The 16,899-nt window shown below is 33.1% G+C and overlaps 2 protein-coding genes across 15 annotated transcripts; one reads left to right on the top strand and one right to left on the bottom strand.

The window, feature by feature from the left end:
* The first annotated feature begins 1,423 nt into the window (after positions 1-1,423).
* Positions 1,424-11,772, top strand: LOC111299126 (golgin candidate 1-like). 14 transcript variants are annotated; one of them, XM_022894121.2, is made up of 22 exons: positions 1,424-1,678; positions 3,022-3,102; positions 3,848-3,882; positions 3,984-4,607; positions 4,701-4,763; positions 5,375-5,452; positions 5,566-5,769; positions 6,399-6,455; positions 6,576-6,650; positions 6,727-6,798; positions 7,800-7,862; positions 7,969-8,067; positions 8,343-8,420; positions 8,547-8,615; positions 9,300-9,347; positions 9,430-9,525; positions 9,629-9,705; positions 10,644-10,689; positions 10,787-10,885; positions 10,970-11,014; positions 11,141-11,230; positions 11,313-11,772. In XM_022894121.2, the coding sequence occupies exons 1-21, from the start codon at positions 1,651-1,653 to the stop codon at positions 11,210-11,212; spliced, it is 2,109 nt and encodes a 702-aa protein (XP_022749856.2). In that variant the 5' UTR covers positions 1,424-1,650; the 3' UTR covers positions 11,213-11,230; positions 11,313-11,772. The 14 variants fall into 14 exon arrangements, with proteins under 14 accessions (XP_022749856.2, XP_089603292.1, XP_089603293.1 ...); XM_089747166.1 differs by having other exon boundaries at positions 8,349-8,420; XM_089747167.1 differs by having other exon boundaries at positions 3,857-3,882.
* A 1,038-nt stretch (positions 11,773-12,810) lies between these two features.
* On the bottom strand, positions 12,811-16,460 carry LOC111299127 (kihadalactone A synthase LFS-like). Its single transcript, XM_022894126.2, has 11 exons — positions 16,231-16,460; positions 15,861-16,056; positions 15,629-15,727; positions 15,480-15,531; positions 15,257-15,378; positions 15,076-15,176; positions 14,931-14,989; positions 14,554-14,610; positions 14,046-14,091; positions 13,276-13,355; positions 12,811-13,084 (listed from the first exon to the last, which is right to left on the bottom strand). Exons 1-11 carry the CDS (start codon positions 16,339-16,341, stop codon positions 12,994-12,996), a joined length of 1,014 nt encoding a protein of 337 aa, XP_022749861.2. The 5' UTR covers positions 16,342-16,460; the 3' UTR covers positions 12,811-12,993.
* Positions 16,461-16,899: the final 439 nt, after the last annotated feature.

Here is a 16,899-nt window from a genome sequence, read left to right on the forward strand (position 1 = left end):
AATTACTTCTTATCTTTACTTTTAATCACTTTCGTTCTCTGACGGGATATCAAGATTTCCACTTTCAGCGCGGAGGTTAGCACAAACAGATAAGAACTTAGAAAAAGGAAAAGATTAGGAGCCAGGATGGGGTCTGGAAGTGGGGCTGTGTTTTCTTGATTGTTTTTGCCGTATTGGAGCATGGACTGAGATGGCTTCTCTTTTTTCTTAAAAGCTGTTGGGGAGTGGAGCCAATGCAAAAGCTGAGCTGTATACCCTTTGGAGTTCACCCTATGAAAACAGGAGACTTGTTAATGCTTTCGATATTTTAGTAATAAATCTAGTTTATATGTTTTGTATACAAAGATAAGAGTTGCAAGAGTGTGCGCTGGAACACCAACTTCGGCACCTTCGATCGTCTTTGTTTTATAAGTCCTTTTATCGAATGTTCATCAAGCTAAGTTTTTTTACTATATATAATGATTTATTATGGCTTAGATTATTACGAAAATATTATTTAATTAATACTCCACCTCCATCTTCAATATTACAAATTGAAAAAATATATATCAAAATAATTCAGAAGAAAAAGAAGGATTAAAATCAGAATTAATGTTAATTGGGACTCTTTGCAACAGCCAATAATAGTGGATTGGGCAATGTCTAAAGCTAGAACCCAACAGGCACAAGACCGGAGGTCCAATATTCATATTGAATGCTTGCTTTGTCAGTGCGGCACTGTTTACAAGCATGAGAAGACAAAACTATGGGCTGTAGCCTTTCATTTTTTTTAGATGGGCTGTTGCCTTCATTTTTAAAACGGTTGCCCAAATCTATAGAAAGGGGAATGAAGATCAATTACATGATATTGGAATTGAAGTTTGAAGAATATGAATTCGAAAAACTTATGTACGATATAGATAAATATAAAAATAAAAATTCAAACATAAATTAATAAAACAAAGTATAAAGGTAGAAATTGATAATTTTAAATATGGTATAGTCAAATAATATAAATAAAAAAATATAAAAATAATATAATTTAAAATTTTAATAAAAATTATAAATAAATTTAAAATATTTAAAAATTATATTTTATATTTTTATATTAATATAAATTATGACATATAATTTTTATATAAAATATAATATAAATATATAAATTATTAATATTTTATATAATATAAATATACGAATTATTAATTTCACGTTAATATGATTTAGAAAATCGTTACCATCTTTTATTAATTATTTTTCTTTTAAAATTTATACTAATAAATGCAAAATGGGATTATTGATTAATCAATTTTACTTGCAATGTACGCCTTAACCAACCACAGTCCCTTCAAGGACATTTTTATTTTATTTTGGAATAAAAATAAAATTCCTGTAACAAAATAACTGCAGAAACGTTGTCTTAAGGACTTCTGAAAATTAAAATAACAAAGAAAGAAAGAAGGTTATTAGGAAAAAAAAAAAAGCTCAAACGCTATTCCAAAATTTCTAATAATATTTTCATTTTTGATCTTAGCAGAGAATAGAGATCTAGCTTGTCACAATTTCATTATCTCTACGCTGAATTTCACCGACGCCGTCTGATAATATCGCTCGCCCCTGCATGGAAGCTCCGTGGATCCTCTAGGGCACGATTTTCTTACAGATCCATAACTAATGGCTTCGTGGCTCAAAGCCGCCGAAGGTGTGGCTCTTCTCTTTCAATTTATTTCAACCTACATTTTCTTTAAACTTTAAAATTTTTTAATTTGAAATTTGAAGGTCTGATCTAAAGCTTTGAATCATTAGATCATAATGGAGTAGGATTAAACGTGAGCTTTGAATGGGTTAGGTCGCTTAGTTTGATTTTTTTATGTTTAAGTTTTAAATTACTTGTAATTTGCTGGTTCTTATCTGAGTATAAACTAAAGAGCAAGGAGATTTTGTTTTTTCCCCCTAAAATTATGAAATCCATTTTGTATTTGGCAATTGATACAGTTTGAAGTAAATGGTGAACCGCAGTTAAGCTTATTCTATAAACGTCACGAGGGACTATGGCATGTTTATTCATTCGAGGAAATTTAGAATAACGAGTTGCCTATCTGGAATGGAACTTGCTTTTGTTAGATTTTGGAGTGTGCAATTTGGATCCTAGTTTTGCTTAATTATTCCCTATTCTCGGCAATGCCAATGCCGGGAATCTATTTACAGTAAGCAGGAGTTTATTTGATGTTAGTTGGTTGGTATAAACAAACATTTGTTGACAAAAGGATTGCTTAATGAAATTGACATTGTGATATGAGTATTGAAATTGTTATCGGTTCTTTTTTGGTTGTTACTTGTTATGAATTTCTGAGTCCAAAACATATGTGGTTTGCCATCTTATTATGGCCATTACATAGAGTCGAGAGAATTAGATAAGAAAATTCGATCAGTTGTCTAGTATTAAGTAGAGCTGTATCAAATAGATAGCTTTCAATATTGTGAATGTTAGGACTCTATACAAAGGGTAGGTTTGATGCTCTTGGTATAGTTTTTAGAATTGATGTAGGGGAAGTTATTTTCCATCCATGTTAAAGAATTTCATTGTTACTTGGAAGTCTCAATATTCTTCTTTCCATAGAAAAATAAAAGTTTCAAACTAAAACTATTGGTTTGTTTGAATCTTGAGGCCTCCTCTTGAGAGTAGGTATGAGAAAGTCCCTGCATTTGTTGATTGGCAGTGGGTTCATAAATCTTCTTCATCTATTTTGTCCGCTGCCTGCTGATGTTTCATAAATTGCTATAATGTTTTTGTCCCTTTCTTTTATTTAAACATTCTGCGTAAGCAGTCTATATAAAAGTATGCAAGGGCTGACATTGACATGGTCTGAACCTCTAGCACTTTTGGAAAGTCTCTAAAGACTTATCACTTGATTTTGCACCTAATTGTTCATTATCTTAATTGTTGCTCTAAGAAATGCCAACCATCCATCAGTGAAAATAGCATTCACATTTCCTTTTTAATTCTTTGATAATAATTGAAGGTAAATTATTATTTTGGACCAGATTTATTTGAAGTTGTAGATCGAAGAGCAAAGCTGGTTGTTAGTGAACTGTCAGAGGAGCAATCTGATTCTCAGTCACAAGGTAAGGATTTCAAAATCTAGGGGTTATTTGCTTGCATAAATCAATGTGAAAAATGTGGTCCATGTCTTTTGTACTTGCAATTTCCTATTCATGGTTATTATCTACTAAGTGTTAGTCCAATACAGATACTAAAGTTATAAAAGTCTGTCTATTATGAGATTATGCCTTGAATGGCCATCTCATATGGGGATTATTTGCTAAGTCAGATAAAATCAATAGATAGATATTCCTTTTAATATCATCCCGACATGAACCTCAGTTTAGCAATCTTTACTTGCCATTAATATCGACATTTGCACCATTATAACAATTGTCGTGATTATTACAGTTTGTCTGTTCTTAATAATAATATCCAGGATCTTAAATGCTTACTTTTTCCATTTTTTTCTGGAAATTAGAGTGAAACTTTTTGTCTTTGGAAACTTGATGTATGCGAAATCAAACTTGAAGTTTCTTTCCTGACAGGAAAGTTAGATATATCAAGCTTCATGGTAATTGCATTCTGATAATTTTGTTGAATAGAAATGTTAAAAGCCCAAAAACTATAATATCAGCTTGAATTTTGAGGTGAAAAATAAAATCCTAATTTGATATAATATTCTTGTTTTAGAGGTCTATTGTATCTGAATTACAATATCTGCTCTCTCTCTCTCTCTCTCTCTCTGATAGAATCACACACACACACACACACACACACACATGAATATCTCCCCTCCTTTTAATTGTAAAGCTTCTAATGTGCAAGGTTCTTCAGCAAAAAAGACAAAGTCAAGGACAAAGGTATTACAAACATACAACCTCCAATTAGCTTTAACTGTATTCATTTCAAGTAAATATGTTCATAAAGACAAATTTAATTGGATGATTTTTCTTGTTTGCAGGCTCAAAAAAGACTTTCTACAACTAGATCTCCTGAACTTACTGATACTTTACACAAACAAACAAGTTCAGAAGTATTACAATCAGAAGTAACACCTGCCAAAGATAAGGGTACTTTTTCTTCTGACAATGAGGGAAACTCTAGTGCTAAGTCTATGGTGCAGACAAGTAGTGAGCTGTATAGCAACAGTGAGCAAGATAACCCTGGAATTCCTTCATCTGAGCCATTGGATACTGATGTGGTGAAACATGATGCTGATCAGGAAGAAGTCTCTGCAATTGTTAGCAATGGGGAAGCTTCATTGTCAACTTCAAATGGCAAGCTTCTCAATGAGAATGCTTTTGATGTTCATGTGGAGCACCCTCCTTCACTATTAGCTGCCAAAGGTCTTGAGGTTGTTAGTGAAGATCATTTACCTGATGGTGACCAAAATATTGAATCCCAAAGTGCAGATGTCCCTTCAAAGACCGACCAAGAGGGGTCACAACCTGTTGTTGCTGATTCTCCTGTTAACACTGACACTCAATTAAAAGAAGATGATGTTAAAGTTGAAACTCCTGTGAATCAAAAGAAGCCACAAGAGCAAAATGCTCCTTCAACAATAGTCCAGGACCAGCTTGATGAGGTGACAGATACACTCAAGTTGAAATTGTAGTTGATGTTCTCATGTGCCTTACCTTTAAAAGCATTATTCACTAGTCCTTTAGTTTTTGTCCAGGCTCAAGGACTGCTTAAAACCACCAATTCCACTGGTCAATCAAAAGAAGCAAGACTAGCTCGGGTAAGCTCTCTGAATTTATTTGTTTTCCTTTTTCAGACGAGTGTTGAGACTAAGTTGTATACAAAGAAGTGAGCATCGTTCTTATGTACTACTTTTAGAAAAGAAGAGTTCAGGATCTGATCATAAGGGATACGTGAGTGGGATGGTAAATGATGAAGTGTACACGATATAATTTTGTTATGAATCGGAATAAGCTACATCCTTGGGATGAAACCATCATACCTGTTTCTTTTCTTGAAATCTGTTAATGGGTTATGTAGGCATCTAATTTGTTATTGCTATTATTTCCTTTTTCATTTAGTGCACTAATATGACTTGATCTGAATCATATTTGTGTCCATCCAGCAATTAGGCAGAAACTTGAGAATTGTTCTGTTAAATGCTTGGAAGGATAATCTTGTTTAAAAAAAATTATTCTCATGAAAAGAGTAAGCTTTAAATTGAATCAGCCAAACTTGAAAATAAGTGGGAGTGTTTTTGTGCCTCTTTTTAAGTAATTGCTCAAAGATTAGACATTTTGCTGCTTGTACTTTTTTTTGCCTTCTCTTTCTTTTTGTTTTCTAATTTTGTAATTTCGCATTTATAACAAATTGTTCTACACTGATTCCCAGGTTTGTGCTGGACTTTCGTCCCGTCTTCAAGAATACAAATCTGAGAATGCACAGCTTGAGGAGCTTCTAATTGCTGAGGTAAGTCATTCTATCCTTTTTCTCCTTTTGGATATATTCTCAAGTTATAGTCATGCTTTTTATGGATGCTGTTTAAGGAGTACTATTTTAATACTGAATTGCTCCCTTGACAGAGAGAGCTGAGTAAATCTTACGAGGCTCGTGTAATACAACTACAGCAAGATTTATCTGTATCTAAGAGTGAAGTAACAAGGATAGAGTCAAATATGGTTGAGGCCTTGGCAGCAAAAAACTCTGAGATTGAGGCACTTGTCAATTCTATGGATGCACTTAAGAAACAAACTGCTTTATCGGAAGGAAATCTGGCATCACTTCAGGTTTGACTCTAAACTATATTCAGTTATTGTTGGTTATAAAACCCCCTGTTTTCCAAGCGATATTTTTATAAAATGTGGTCTCTACTTAGTTCCTCATCTAAATTAATAAACTTACTTTCTAATTCGAAATTTATGTTCTAGAAGATCTTATTACTTACTGAAATAATCAAAGCAGCAATTGTCAGGGTTGCATGCAATATACATAGCGGCTTTCAATTATTTGATTTAGTGGGTGGTTTCATGTGGTTTATCTTAAAAGCAGTAGATCCTGTCGCCACCGATTCTGTATAGCTCACTATTAATAGCTTTATAAGCTAAATAAAAAAGTGTAGATCTTGCCTCTTACTTCTGTTAGTCATGCTTTTGTCATGATGGAGAAACTTAAAGAGCTTATTTCATGTCCCTTATAACAAAAAATCAGCCCATTAATGATTTCCTGTTAACCTGCTAAGCAAATTGTAATATGCATGTCTGCTTTTGTATCCTTATCCTACTTAATATTTGTTCCTTTATTTTGCCTCTACATTTAGACATTTTTCTATCTCTTCTATTGGCAATCAATATGTGCTCCTTGCTTGTGTCTTTTGATCATCTGAGGTTTTTTAATACTTTTGATTGCTCACCATCAGGCAAACATGGAGTCTATTATGAGAAACAGGGAATTGACAGAGACAAGGATGATGCAGGTAAACTAATTGGTTCTTTCTTGCTTGTACACTTAGTGTATTCACACACACACACACACACACACATACACTATTGTTTCATTATGAGCTTTTTAATATATCAGCATGCTTCTTTTGTAGGCCCTACGTGAGGAGCTGGCTTCTGCAGAAAGGAGAGCAGAAGAAGAACGTGCAGCACATAATGCTACCAAAATGGTCCATCTTTGGAACATTGATATATTTAATTTTTGTTGTTATCTTGTACTCTAATAATCTCTATTGTTTGGAACAGGCTGCTATGGAAAGGGAAGTGGAATTGGAACATCGATCTGTTGAGGCATCCACAGCTCTTGCTAGGATCCAGGTAATGTAACGATTCTTTTACTTCTGATTCCATGGCAAAACCAGCATCTAATTTGCATGCATAATATTCTTGTTTTGCTTGATACTTGAGTAACTTAGTATTGCATATTCTATTAATATTTAAGTTAAATGTAATATTAGCCTTTTAAATTTAGCCTTACCTCATTCTTTTGAAAGTTGATATCAGTTGGTTCAGGTTAATGCTTTGATGTGGTGGAAATTTTGCATTAACATATGTTTGGTGAAGTTATTTCAACATTTTGAATTTCAAAAATATGTTTATCCTGGAAAACATCATTTCCAAACATACTCACGTTTTTATTAATAAACGTTTTTTGTTTGGCACTTCTTTGTTGGCAAAGCAAGGTCACTAAGATAAATATGTGATTGCAATGGTTTATTGGATATTTGTATTCTGAATTCTGGGGATTCTGGTTTCATTATGATGCGTAACCTGGTATACCCACGCAATCTTATTTGCCATGACTCTTTCTCCGAGGAAACACATAAATCAACATTTAATGGATCTGCATCAGTGTCAAATGCTGAAGTGGCAAAAAAAGTATTCCATATGAATCTTAGAATCAGGATACAGTAATCTCAAAGGAACTTTGACTTCTTATATTCAATTTCATATTTACTAATCTAGTAGTTTTATGCAAACTGTTGTCTTAAAGCTATAAAAACTTATTTGATATCCTTCATAGTTGCTAAACTTGTTTAGAATTGCCCTATTTATGAGTCTACTGCCATTAGTTTCACCATTATGGTGCCATATCTTATTTTAATTTAATTTCCATCAATTTTTCTTTTAAATTAAAAAATCAACAGTCTCTCCTGCTGTTAGTATGTCATATATAGTTTGGATTTCAAAATATCACTTTTTTTTTTTTTTGGCAAAGCTAGCGCCTCTTCGTTGTTCAGCAGTAAGTTGTACATTGATCATTTGGCCTCTGTATATTTCAACAAGCATTGTAAATTGCAACTTGTTTCTTTGTCCAGAGGCTTGCAGATGAGAGGACAACAAAAGTTGCAGAGCTTGAGCAGAAGGTGGCACTTCTTGAGGTATATAAACAAACTTATAACAATGCTTTTGTATGAAAGTTTGTCTTTCTGACTGAGCTAAATATGAAGTGAAACGCCTCATGAAATTAACCTGATATGATATCAGGTTGAATGTGCATCTCTAAATCAAGAATTGCAAGATATGGAAGCTCGTGCTCGTCGTGGACAAAAGAAGTCCCCAGAAGAAGCCAATCAAATGGTTCAGGTAAATATGATGAGGATGTAACTGCCTGAATTTTATCTTGCAAATGGCATTTTGGACCATTTACATGCAGCCAGAGTCTAGCAATAAAAAGCATCCTACTTATTTGATCTCAATGCATCATTTAATCTAATTGGATGTGGGATGTCATTAAGATATTTGAAGTTCAACAGTTCAAAATACTTTTAATATCTAGTTACGGGCATAATCTGTGGCCTTTAGCTGTTGCACCAACTATTATAATTGTGAAAGGCATGACTTAAAGATGGTGATATTAGATGCAGGCATGGCAGGAGGAAGTGGAGCGTGCACGCCAAGGTCAAAGAGATGCTGAGAGCAAGCTCTCTTCATTGGAGGCAAGTATCAAATGTTTTTTCTTTCATAATACGGTTATCATTGTACAATTATAGTAAGATTATTCTGATTTCTTTTGCTGGCTGATTTATGGATTTGTTTTCTGTGACCAATTTGTCTGGCTGCAGGCTGAGGTGCAGAAAATGAGGGTTGAGATGGCTGCCATGAAAAGGGATGCTGAGCATTATTCACGCCAGGTAACTGTTCAATTTATTCATCCTTTTTTTATTCTTTAATCAAACACATACATACATACACCTTGATCAATATGTATTAATTAGAAGGAAGTATAGATTTATCAATAGTATTGCTGCTGTATAAACTGCAAGTGTTCATTAAAGTGACTGTTGAACTTAGTAGAGCCTTAACTTTTATTGCCTGTCTTTTTTATCTAGCTGCATATCAGCTGTCAATTTACAGGCCTTGTTCTCTTGTATGTTTGGGTTCAACCACCTCAAAGTTGTCAGATCTTATTGTGTGTGCCAAATCATTACAGAACAATCTTTCGTTTCTGTATTCATAACTTGAATTTGTTTGCTCTTCCCTTAAAGTTGTCATGTACTCGTGCACGTGAAATGTACTTGAGTCCTCGTGGCCTAGTTTCCCGAAAATTTTATCTGTATGCTAGGCTGAAGTTGTATATATGTTCTCTATCAAAATATGCAGACAAGGAGAAAATTCCTGAACTAATCTGTGGCACTGAGTTACTGTTGTTGATATCTCATTTCTTAAATTTTCTTTCTAGTCTGAAAATATAATGGAATTCAGTTCAGTTGTTTTCTGTATGCAAATTTATAAAATATACTTCTTCATGGTAAATTTAGTTCTATGTTATGGATCCAACCAAGCATTGCCTCATTGATGTTGATGCCTTCTATTAGGAGCACATGGAGCTAGAGAAACGCTACCGTGAACTAACTGACCTATTGGTAATACAAACTGGGATTTGCTTTTCACTTGTTCTTGTAACATATATTATTGCTGACTTCTTGTTCCTACAACATTATGCAGTACTACAAGCAAACACAGTTAGAAACTGTGGCTAGTGAAAAAGCTGCAGCTGAGTTTCAGTTGGAGAAGGAAATAAAGCGTCTTCGAGAAGCACAGGTTTATTGATTTCTATGCTGCAAGGCTGATTATCTATTTTTGGTTATAACTAATGGTATTCAATATCCTTGTTTTGCCTGTGATGTACTATTATAATCAACAGGTTGAAGCAGAAAGAAGTAGAGTTCCTCAACGGGCATCATCTTCCTGGGAGGAAGACACTGAAATCAAAGCACTAGAGTACGTTAAGCTTTTTCATTTTATTAAATTGGAGTCCTCACATCCTTTCTCTGCAAGTTTTACCATCTTATTGAGAATATTGAGATATGTGGCCTTTATTAGCTTGTAAGAATATATATTACCTTCTCTTTAAGTTCTGATTTTCCTTTTAGGAAATATGTGATTTGTGAAATTTGGTTGTATTTGATTGAATTTGGATCTATCATAACTTATATGTTCTGCAGAACCATCTACCGTTGCGAGTGTTAAGTTGTTGTGGCTTAATTAGATTTGCTGGTACAATTATTTACATACATCTCTCCTTCGGATAAAAGAACGAAATACTTTAGCAGATGTCAGCAGCATGTTTGGAATGAAGCACTGTGTTTGTAGCCTGAAACATTTACATTCCTGTAGCATCTAACATTTCTTGTAAGGAAAGCATCATGGGTGCAACCTTTAACACAATGAGAGAAAAGTGCAATTATGTAGCTGTTGTATCGGTTAGAACATCTAAATTCTTATTCTTTTGTATTAAGGTAGAAAAAGTAAAAGAGAAAAGAAAAGGAAAAAAAATGTAAAATTCTTTGTGAGTCTGTAGTTTGTGGGGCTGAATCATCCATTTATTAACTCTATGGGCTCATTTTTTGTTGATACCTGTGCCATTGTTCTTGCATTGCTTCTTGGGTTGTAATGCCATTAAATCAGAATAACACTCTTGATGCAGTACTCAGGCTTTGACTCTTGTGATTGAGTTATTCTTTTTGGCTTTCCCTCAACCTATCCTTTCTCCCTAGAAGTAAATAAATTAACGTGAAACAACAATGGAAAGAGATGTTACAACCTGTCCAACCTATATTCTCATTGGCTCTCTTGCATGAATATTTCGCTTCCTCTTAATTTACTATGTGGTTAGTTTTGATATTTTCAAAATTTCCTTATCAAGTTAATAATTGCAGGCCTCTTCCCTTGCATCAACGTCACATGGCTGCCGCAAGCATACAAGTATTCCCACTCTTATATCCCAAAGCCAACTTACCATCCCATTTGTTTATTCTGACTTGTGTTTCAACCTCCCTCATGCATAAACTGCCTCATGCAGTTACAGAAGGCCGCAAAATTACTGGATTCAGGGGCTGTCAGGGCCACAAGATTTCTTTGGCGATATCCAACAGCTCGAATAATCTTGCTATGCTATCTTGTAAGAACAGTTTGATCTTGTCTTTGTGGGAATGTGTTATAGAAGGATTACATTCTATGATAACCGTGTGGAAAAAATATGCAGGTGTTTGTACATTTCTTCTTGATGTACTTGTTGCATCGCCTTCAGGTATGAATGGTTGATTGTAGGGATCCACCAACAAAATGAGAAAAATTACTATTTGTTGATATTCATCTTTAGACCAAGGATGCCGTATCATACATCACTAATCATTGTGTTAAATGTGGTGTGTAGGAACAAGCGGACAATTTAGCTGCTAGGGAACTTGCACAATCTATGGGTCTTGCCAACCCTAACTTACCATAATTGGGCAAAATGCCCAAGGTCAGAAGCTAGCTGCGACAGAGAATATTCCAAATGTGTGATTTAATATCTGCAAGGTTGTATATTCAGTTTTCTTCTGCAGGTATAAATGGAATGATCGAAGAACACACCGAAACTTATGAAACTGTAGAAGATGCGTACAAAGGAAACCAGTCATTGCCATTCAGGATATACAAATATTCTAGGAAAATGTTAATCTGCGATTGGAACGACTAGCAAAACTAGATTTCGATGCAGTTATGAAATTTCGGATGCATCAAGCGGCTGCTAACTGTGGAGTCTCGATATACCATTTTGACATGAATTCAAAATTCATTTTTGAAACGGGGAATGAGAAGCACCAAGTCATGGATCCAAAGTCATTCTCATGTGGATGAAAATATTCTTTTCTATACAGGTGGTTGGAAACTTTCGAACTGGTACTTCTGACTTGTTCTCGACATCATAAAAATGAATGTTCTTGAAAAGAAACATGTATGTAAAACTAAGTAATATTAATGTCGTTAATTATTATCTTATTTGTACATCAAACAATCTCTTTTTAAGTATGTGGCTGGTCATAGGTTTTTAAATAATGTACTAGTGGGTAGAAAGAAAAAGTTATTCACAATTAAAAGAAAAAAAAGAAAAGAAAAAAAAATTGAAATCTATTTTTAAAAAATATCTTTGGAAAGTTATCGCAAAGTGAATTTCGATTCCTCTAAGTGGTTGTTAGCAACTACTTTTTTATTGATCTTTAAAGGTAAAAAGTAGAAATGGAAGTGTAGTAAAAAAATTGCTTGTATGAATATTAATAAAGTGATTTTTATTTCATATAAGAATATTTCAATAGATTTTATCTTTCTATTATATATTATTTATGTACATATTTATAATAATAAATATAAACTTATTTTTAATAGTATTCCATTTCTTTTTGTTTATAATATTATTAAAAATGAAAAAAAAAATCCTATAAAGGTTGCAAAAAGCTGTGAGGATTTAGGGACAACTGACAGGAAATTTTGTTTTGTGATTAATGATTATAATCTTTTCATGTCATGAAAATAGGATCTCATTCTTACGCATCTTACGTAAAAGTTTTGATTTTTCATTCGAAAAAGAATAAAAATAAGTATTATATTATAAGAGTAAAAGTCGATATAATTATAAATTTATCAGGTATGACAATGAAAATAGGTAATTTAATACTTATCTTATATTTGTATCTTACATATATATTTAATAAATAAAATTTTTATTAAATAATATAAATTATTATTTTGATTAATTAGAATTAATATATATTTATTTTAAAAGTATATATTAATATATTTATAAAAATTACATAAATATGTAAGATAAAAATAAAAATATTAAATAATATATTTTTATTTTTATTTTTATTTTAAAAAAAAGCTATCGATACAAAATTACTTGTATTGTTAAATACTCACAAGAATGAAATAAATTTAAAATACCTGTTAAAATATAAATATAGATATAATATAAAAATTCAAAAATAAATAAAGAATACAATACGTCCCATACCTATTGACATGAAAACCCAACTGAAGAGAAAATTGCAAAATAGGCTCCAGTTGAATCTTGGAACATGCAATAACTTTATTAGGAACGAACGATAACACTATTATTGCAATACACATACATGATAGTAAAATGGACTTTCTAATGTTGGATATATGGCACATTCAAATTGATATGTCAGTGTCTTATGAAAATTACAAGCTCAACCTTTCCTACACAAATATTCTGTAAGGACTTCAAGTTAGATGTTTATTGTGTACACTCAACTTAGCATGAGTGTCCTCGTAACGTTGCTTCAGGTATGTCCGGAATCCGATAGGAGGAAACCTGGTTAGAGCACAATACATGCAGCAGCTCAATTAGAGTTATTATGTCAGATAAAACAGATACACAAATTTGATAATTTAAAGGTAATCCTCATGGATGCCATTGCAACTAGGGTCTCAAAAGGCAAGCGTTTCGCAATGGAATTCGGTCCTTTTTATCTGTAATTAAAACAATGTGATACTAAGACATACTTGGGAGGATTTTTTTCTGATTTGCAAGTCGGCAGGCATTCGACAAGACAATCATGACTAGGTTCCACAAAGTATGCAATCTGCCATCAGAAACCAGGGACATAAACCTTAATTTTCTTCAAAAGATTATGATAAAAGTTAGTAACACAACATCTGCTAAGAAAATCCAATATTGATGAAAAAGTAAAGGAACTAAGCCAAAAATTTCAACCATAAAGGCAAACAATAAGAAATACCAAGATGAAGATGTCAGTTAAAACCCTTTTTTTCATGTCAACCAAAGTGCTTTTTAAATTTTTGAAGAACTAATGCATCCTTCCATCCATCAAATTATGGCTCGGATCCACAAAGTTTCCCAAGAATTTTAGCCATGTTGATGACATACATCAATCACAGAATTGTTAAGTCCATTTTAGTAGGGTCTGAAAAGATCAGATGGAGTTAACTCAATAAAGTAACAAGAGTTGGTAGAAATAGTTTATTTCAAACTTCTAGAAGGCCCAATTTACCCTGTTTGCAACTATTTACCAAAGACGGTTGCCCTCATGGACAAAAAGAACAAGTACATCAAGAAATAACTATATAACCAGCATTAAAGTCAGGCATGACACGTTAAAAAGAGAATTTCCGGATGAATATATTGGAGCAATCCGATATCATAACATGAAGACATCGTAGAACATCTGCTCAATCATGAATCATCTAAAAGGGTGTGAAAGGCCTTAAAGCCTGGAGGACAAAGACCAGTTTAAAAAGGTAAGGGGCCTTACAGAATATCTCTCTTGACCATTCCCTAAAACTCTGTGTAAAGTGGACCTGAGTACAAACAAAAAGCAAATATTTGGTTACATAAAGAAGAAAGAAAGTCATAGCATTACAAACTAATGAACAGATATATAGCAGTCTCATTTCAAAGTGTAATCTTTTTTTTTTTTTGAAAAAAAGGATGAATAAGTTTAAGAATGTTGCAAAACAATAAAACCAGTGACCTTGTGTACATATAACAATACAAAAGAACCGAGAAATAGTGGAGTTATATTTGCACTAGAGTAACGGAGATGACAGCCTTAGAGAACAGTTCTTTCTTTTAAATTTATCAACATAATAAATCAGCTAAACTTTAAAGTAAAAGGCAAAATGTAGAATCAGAATTAGTCGAAAGGTCTTCAGTAAATGACAACAATATTGGGAGCCCCTTAAAATCCAACATTTATCTTTGACTATCATCTGAATAAAATGCAGTTTGGACCATAGATACCAAAGAAAATTGCACATTACTTGAATATACAGTTGCTCCAGCGCTCCAGCATATCCCCAAGATTGACTATAAAAGCTCTGTAAGAAGATAAACCACATTTTAAGCATGTCATGTGCTACAATTATTAGTGATTAGATTAAACCTAGTACATGGAAAGCAAGAACAAAGTAAATGATGAACAGAACAATGCAACAATAGAAATTTAAGAAGAAAAAAAAAAAATATGATGATAGCAACCTAGGTGCAGCAAATAACTGGAAATCAATCAATTAAAAGCTGATATTGGGTCCAAAAGCAGCCTCCAGTACCAAGGCAGTAAACTGCTTATTTACTATGTGCGAGCATGTCTAAAATGTAACCTAAAAGCTCGAACCTCAGCTAGCCATCAGTGACTTACCCTTTTATTGGTGCCACATACTCCCATATCTGAGGTTTTGCATCTTTATCCTTGCATATCTGCAAAAAATCATATAAACATTGGTTAACAAGTCTAATGTGCAGAATAATGGTAATATAATTACATGATGCAGCAATGTTCATACTTGCAGACCCATAACATCATCTGTTGCCAAGAGTGTAATAAATCCAAAGTCAGAATGTGCTCCAGCCCCATATATTCCTTTTGAGGGATCAGAAATTTGACCTGAAGGAAATTCATAAAATGACTTATATAAACTGTGAATTGACACCAAGATTAGATAATGGCATTCCATGATCATCCACCTCCATAGTATAGTAAGCGCAGGATGGCAAGAGGCTTCCCAAGAATCTCAGCCTTATCAAAGAAATCAACCTCTAGGTCAAGTGCAAGCGCTATGACCCTTGCAACTACTTTTCCCACCTCTCTAATGAAGAAGAAAAATAAAATATTATCAGTATATTTTCTGTGCACACATTATCATAAAACACGCATAGATAAATTATCATATACTAGCTTATAACTTACAATGCCTCATGATGGAATTTCTCCATAGTCTGCCTCCATCCAGGCAAAACACCTAAGCAGAGCCATAAGTTTAAAAAAAAAAAATGTTGAAATATCCTTTCAAACGGGTCTTGCAATATAACCAATCAATGAAATCCAATATATTTTACCATCTGCGGGCCAAACATTTGGCCCGCAAAACGGCTTCTCAGCTTCAGGATCATCTTCAGGTACTTCCACACCTATGTAATACCCTTCTTTGTAGTCTCCTACAACCCCACCAGAAAAATAAAGATTCCTACTTCAGTTCCACGTAAACTCTTTCACCAATGATCAATATGAAAGTAAAGGAGATAATGCAGTCCAAAAAGATAAAACCACTAAAAGGAAAGAGTTGCTGACCATGCACTTGATTATCAGGGTCAAGAAGCTCATCATGCACGGGAGTATAGCCTCTATGTTTTTCATTCCTCAAAACTTTCATTTTCTCATTTAATGGCAAATGAAAAAAGTTCTTGCTTTGGGCAAATACTTCATCCATCAATTCCTGGCTTATTCCATGGTTGACCACATAGAAAAACCCACAATCCAAACAAGCCTAAACCCACAAAAAATCCAATCTTAATTCTGGGGTTGTCTGATAATCAATAAGACATCAAAATATCAACTTCAAAACATCAAAAGAATAAAAAGACAGTAAATTCATATGACACTTACAACGAAAACATAGAAGGACAAAAGAACCAAAAAAAAAAAAAAAGGGAACAAAAACCTGCTTGAGTAAAGAGACGGATTGGTGAATATCAGGATTAGAGAGATCGATACAATTGAGAGTTGACACTTTCACAGGAGCTTCGGCTCTATTTTGCTTCTGATTCTCCATTTTTCTTCGCTCTTTTTCTCTTGGCGCAGCCTTCTTCCGTGTCTTGGTACCCTCACTTGTTTTTCGCCATTTCCATGTAAGCCAACCCTAATTGGATTATCTCTAAATTAAGGAGAGGCGAAGGAAAAGAAAGGAAACTAAAGGGCAAAAAAATAGTTTTTTAAAATTAAAATAAAGAAAAATAAAAAAAGGAAATAGGTTGAGCATAGCTTACTTTCCCTTTAAAAGCTTTATTTTTTAATTATCCCAAAAAATAATTAAAGAAAAGAAAAAAGTACAAATTTTTAAATATAAAATAATATTATACCTTTTATTATTTTTTAATTTTTAAAAATATATTGCAAGTTTGATAAGATATGTTAATATTTTTTTTTTTAATAAAAACAAACAGGAAAAGCCAAACAAAAAAAGGACTAAATTTTTTAAATATAAAATAATATTTACACTCTATTTTGTTATTTTCAAAAATACATTGCAAGCTTAACAAGTAGTAATATTTATTTATTTTTATTAAACTCAAACCCTTATCCTTATTTATTTCGCTTTCTTATTTTCTTT

Source organism: Durio zibethinus, chromosome 18 (assembly GCF_047325235.1).
Source record: "Durio zibethinus cultivar Kanyao isolate XHJ-2024 chromosome 18, ASM4732523v1, whole genome shotgun sequence".
NCBI classification, from domain to species: domain Eukaryota; kingdom Viridiplantae; phylum Streptophyta; class Magnoliopsida; order Malvales; family Malvaceae; genus Durio; species Durio zibethinus.

Coding starts and splice junctions, on each gene's coding strand:
- LOC111299126 (XM_022894120.2), top strand. CDS start 1,651: ATGGCTTCGTGGCTCAAAGCCGCCGAAG. Junction 4,764..5,374: donor AAGAAGCAAGACTAGCTCGG/GTAAGCTCTCTG, acceptor ACTGATTCCCAG/GTTTGTGCTGGACTTTCGTC. Junction 6,651..6,726: donor CACATAATGCTACCAAAATG/GTCCATCTTTGG, acceptor TGTTTGGAACAG/GCTGCTATGGAAAGGGAAGT.
- LOC111299127 (XM_022894126.2), bottom strand. CDS start 16,341: ATGGAGAATCAGAAGCAAAATAGAGCCGAAGCTCCTGTGAAAGTGTCA. Junction 15,532..15,628: donor AAATGTTTGGCCCGCAGATG/GTAAAATATATT, acceptor GGCTCTGCTTAG/GTGTTTTGCCTGGATGGAGG. Junction 14,092..14,553: donor TGGAGCAACTGTATATTCAA/GTAATGTGCAAT, acceptor GTTTGTACTCAG/GTCCACTTTACACAGAGTTT.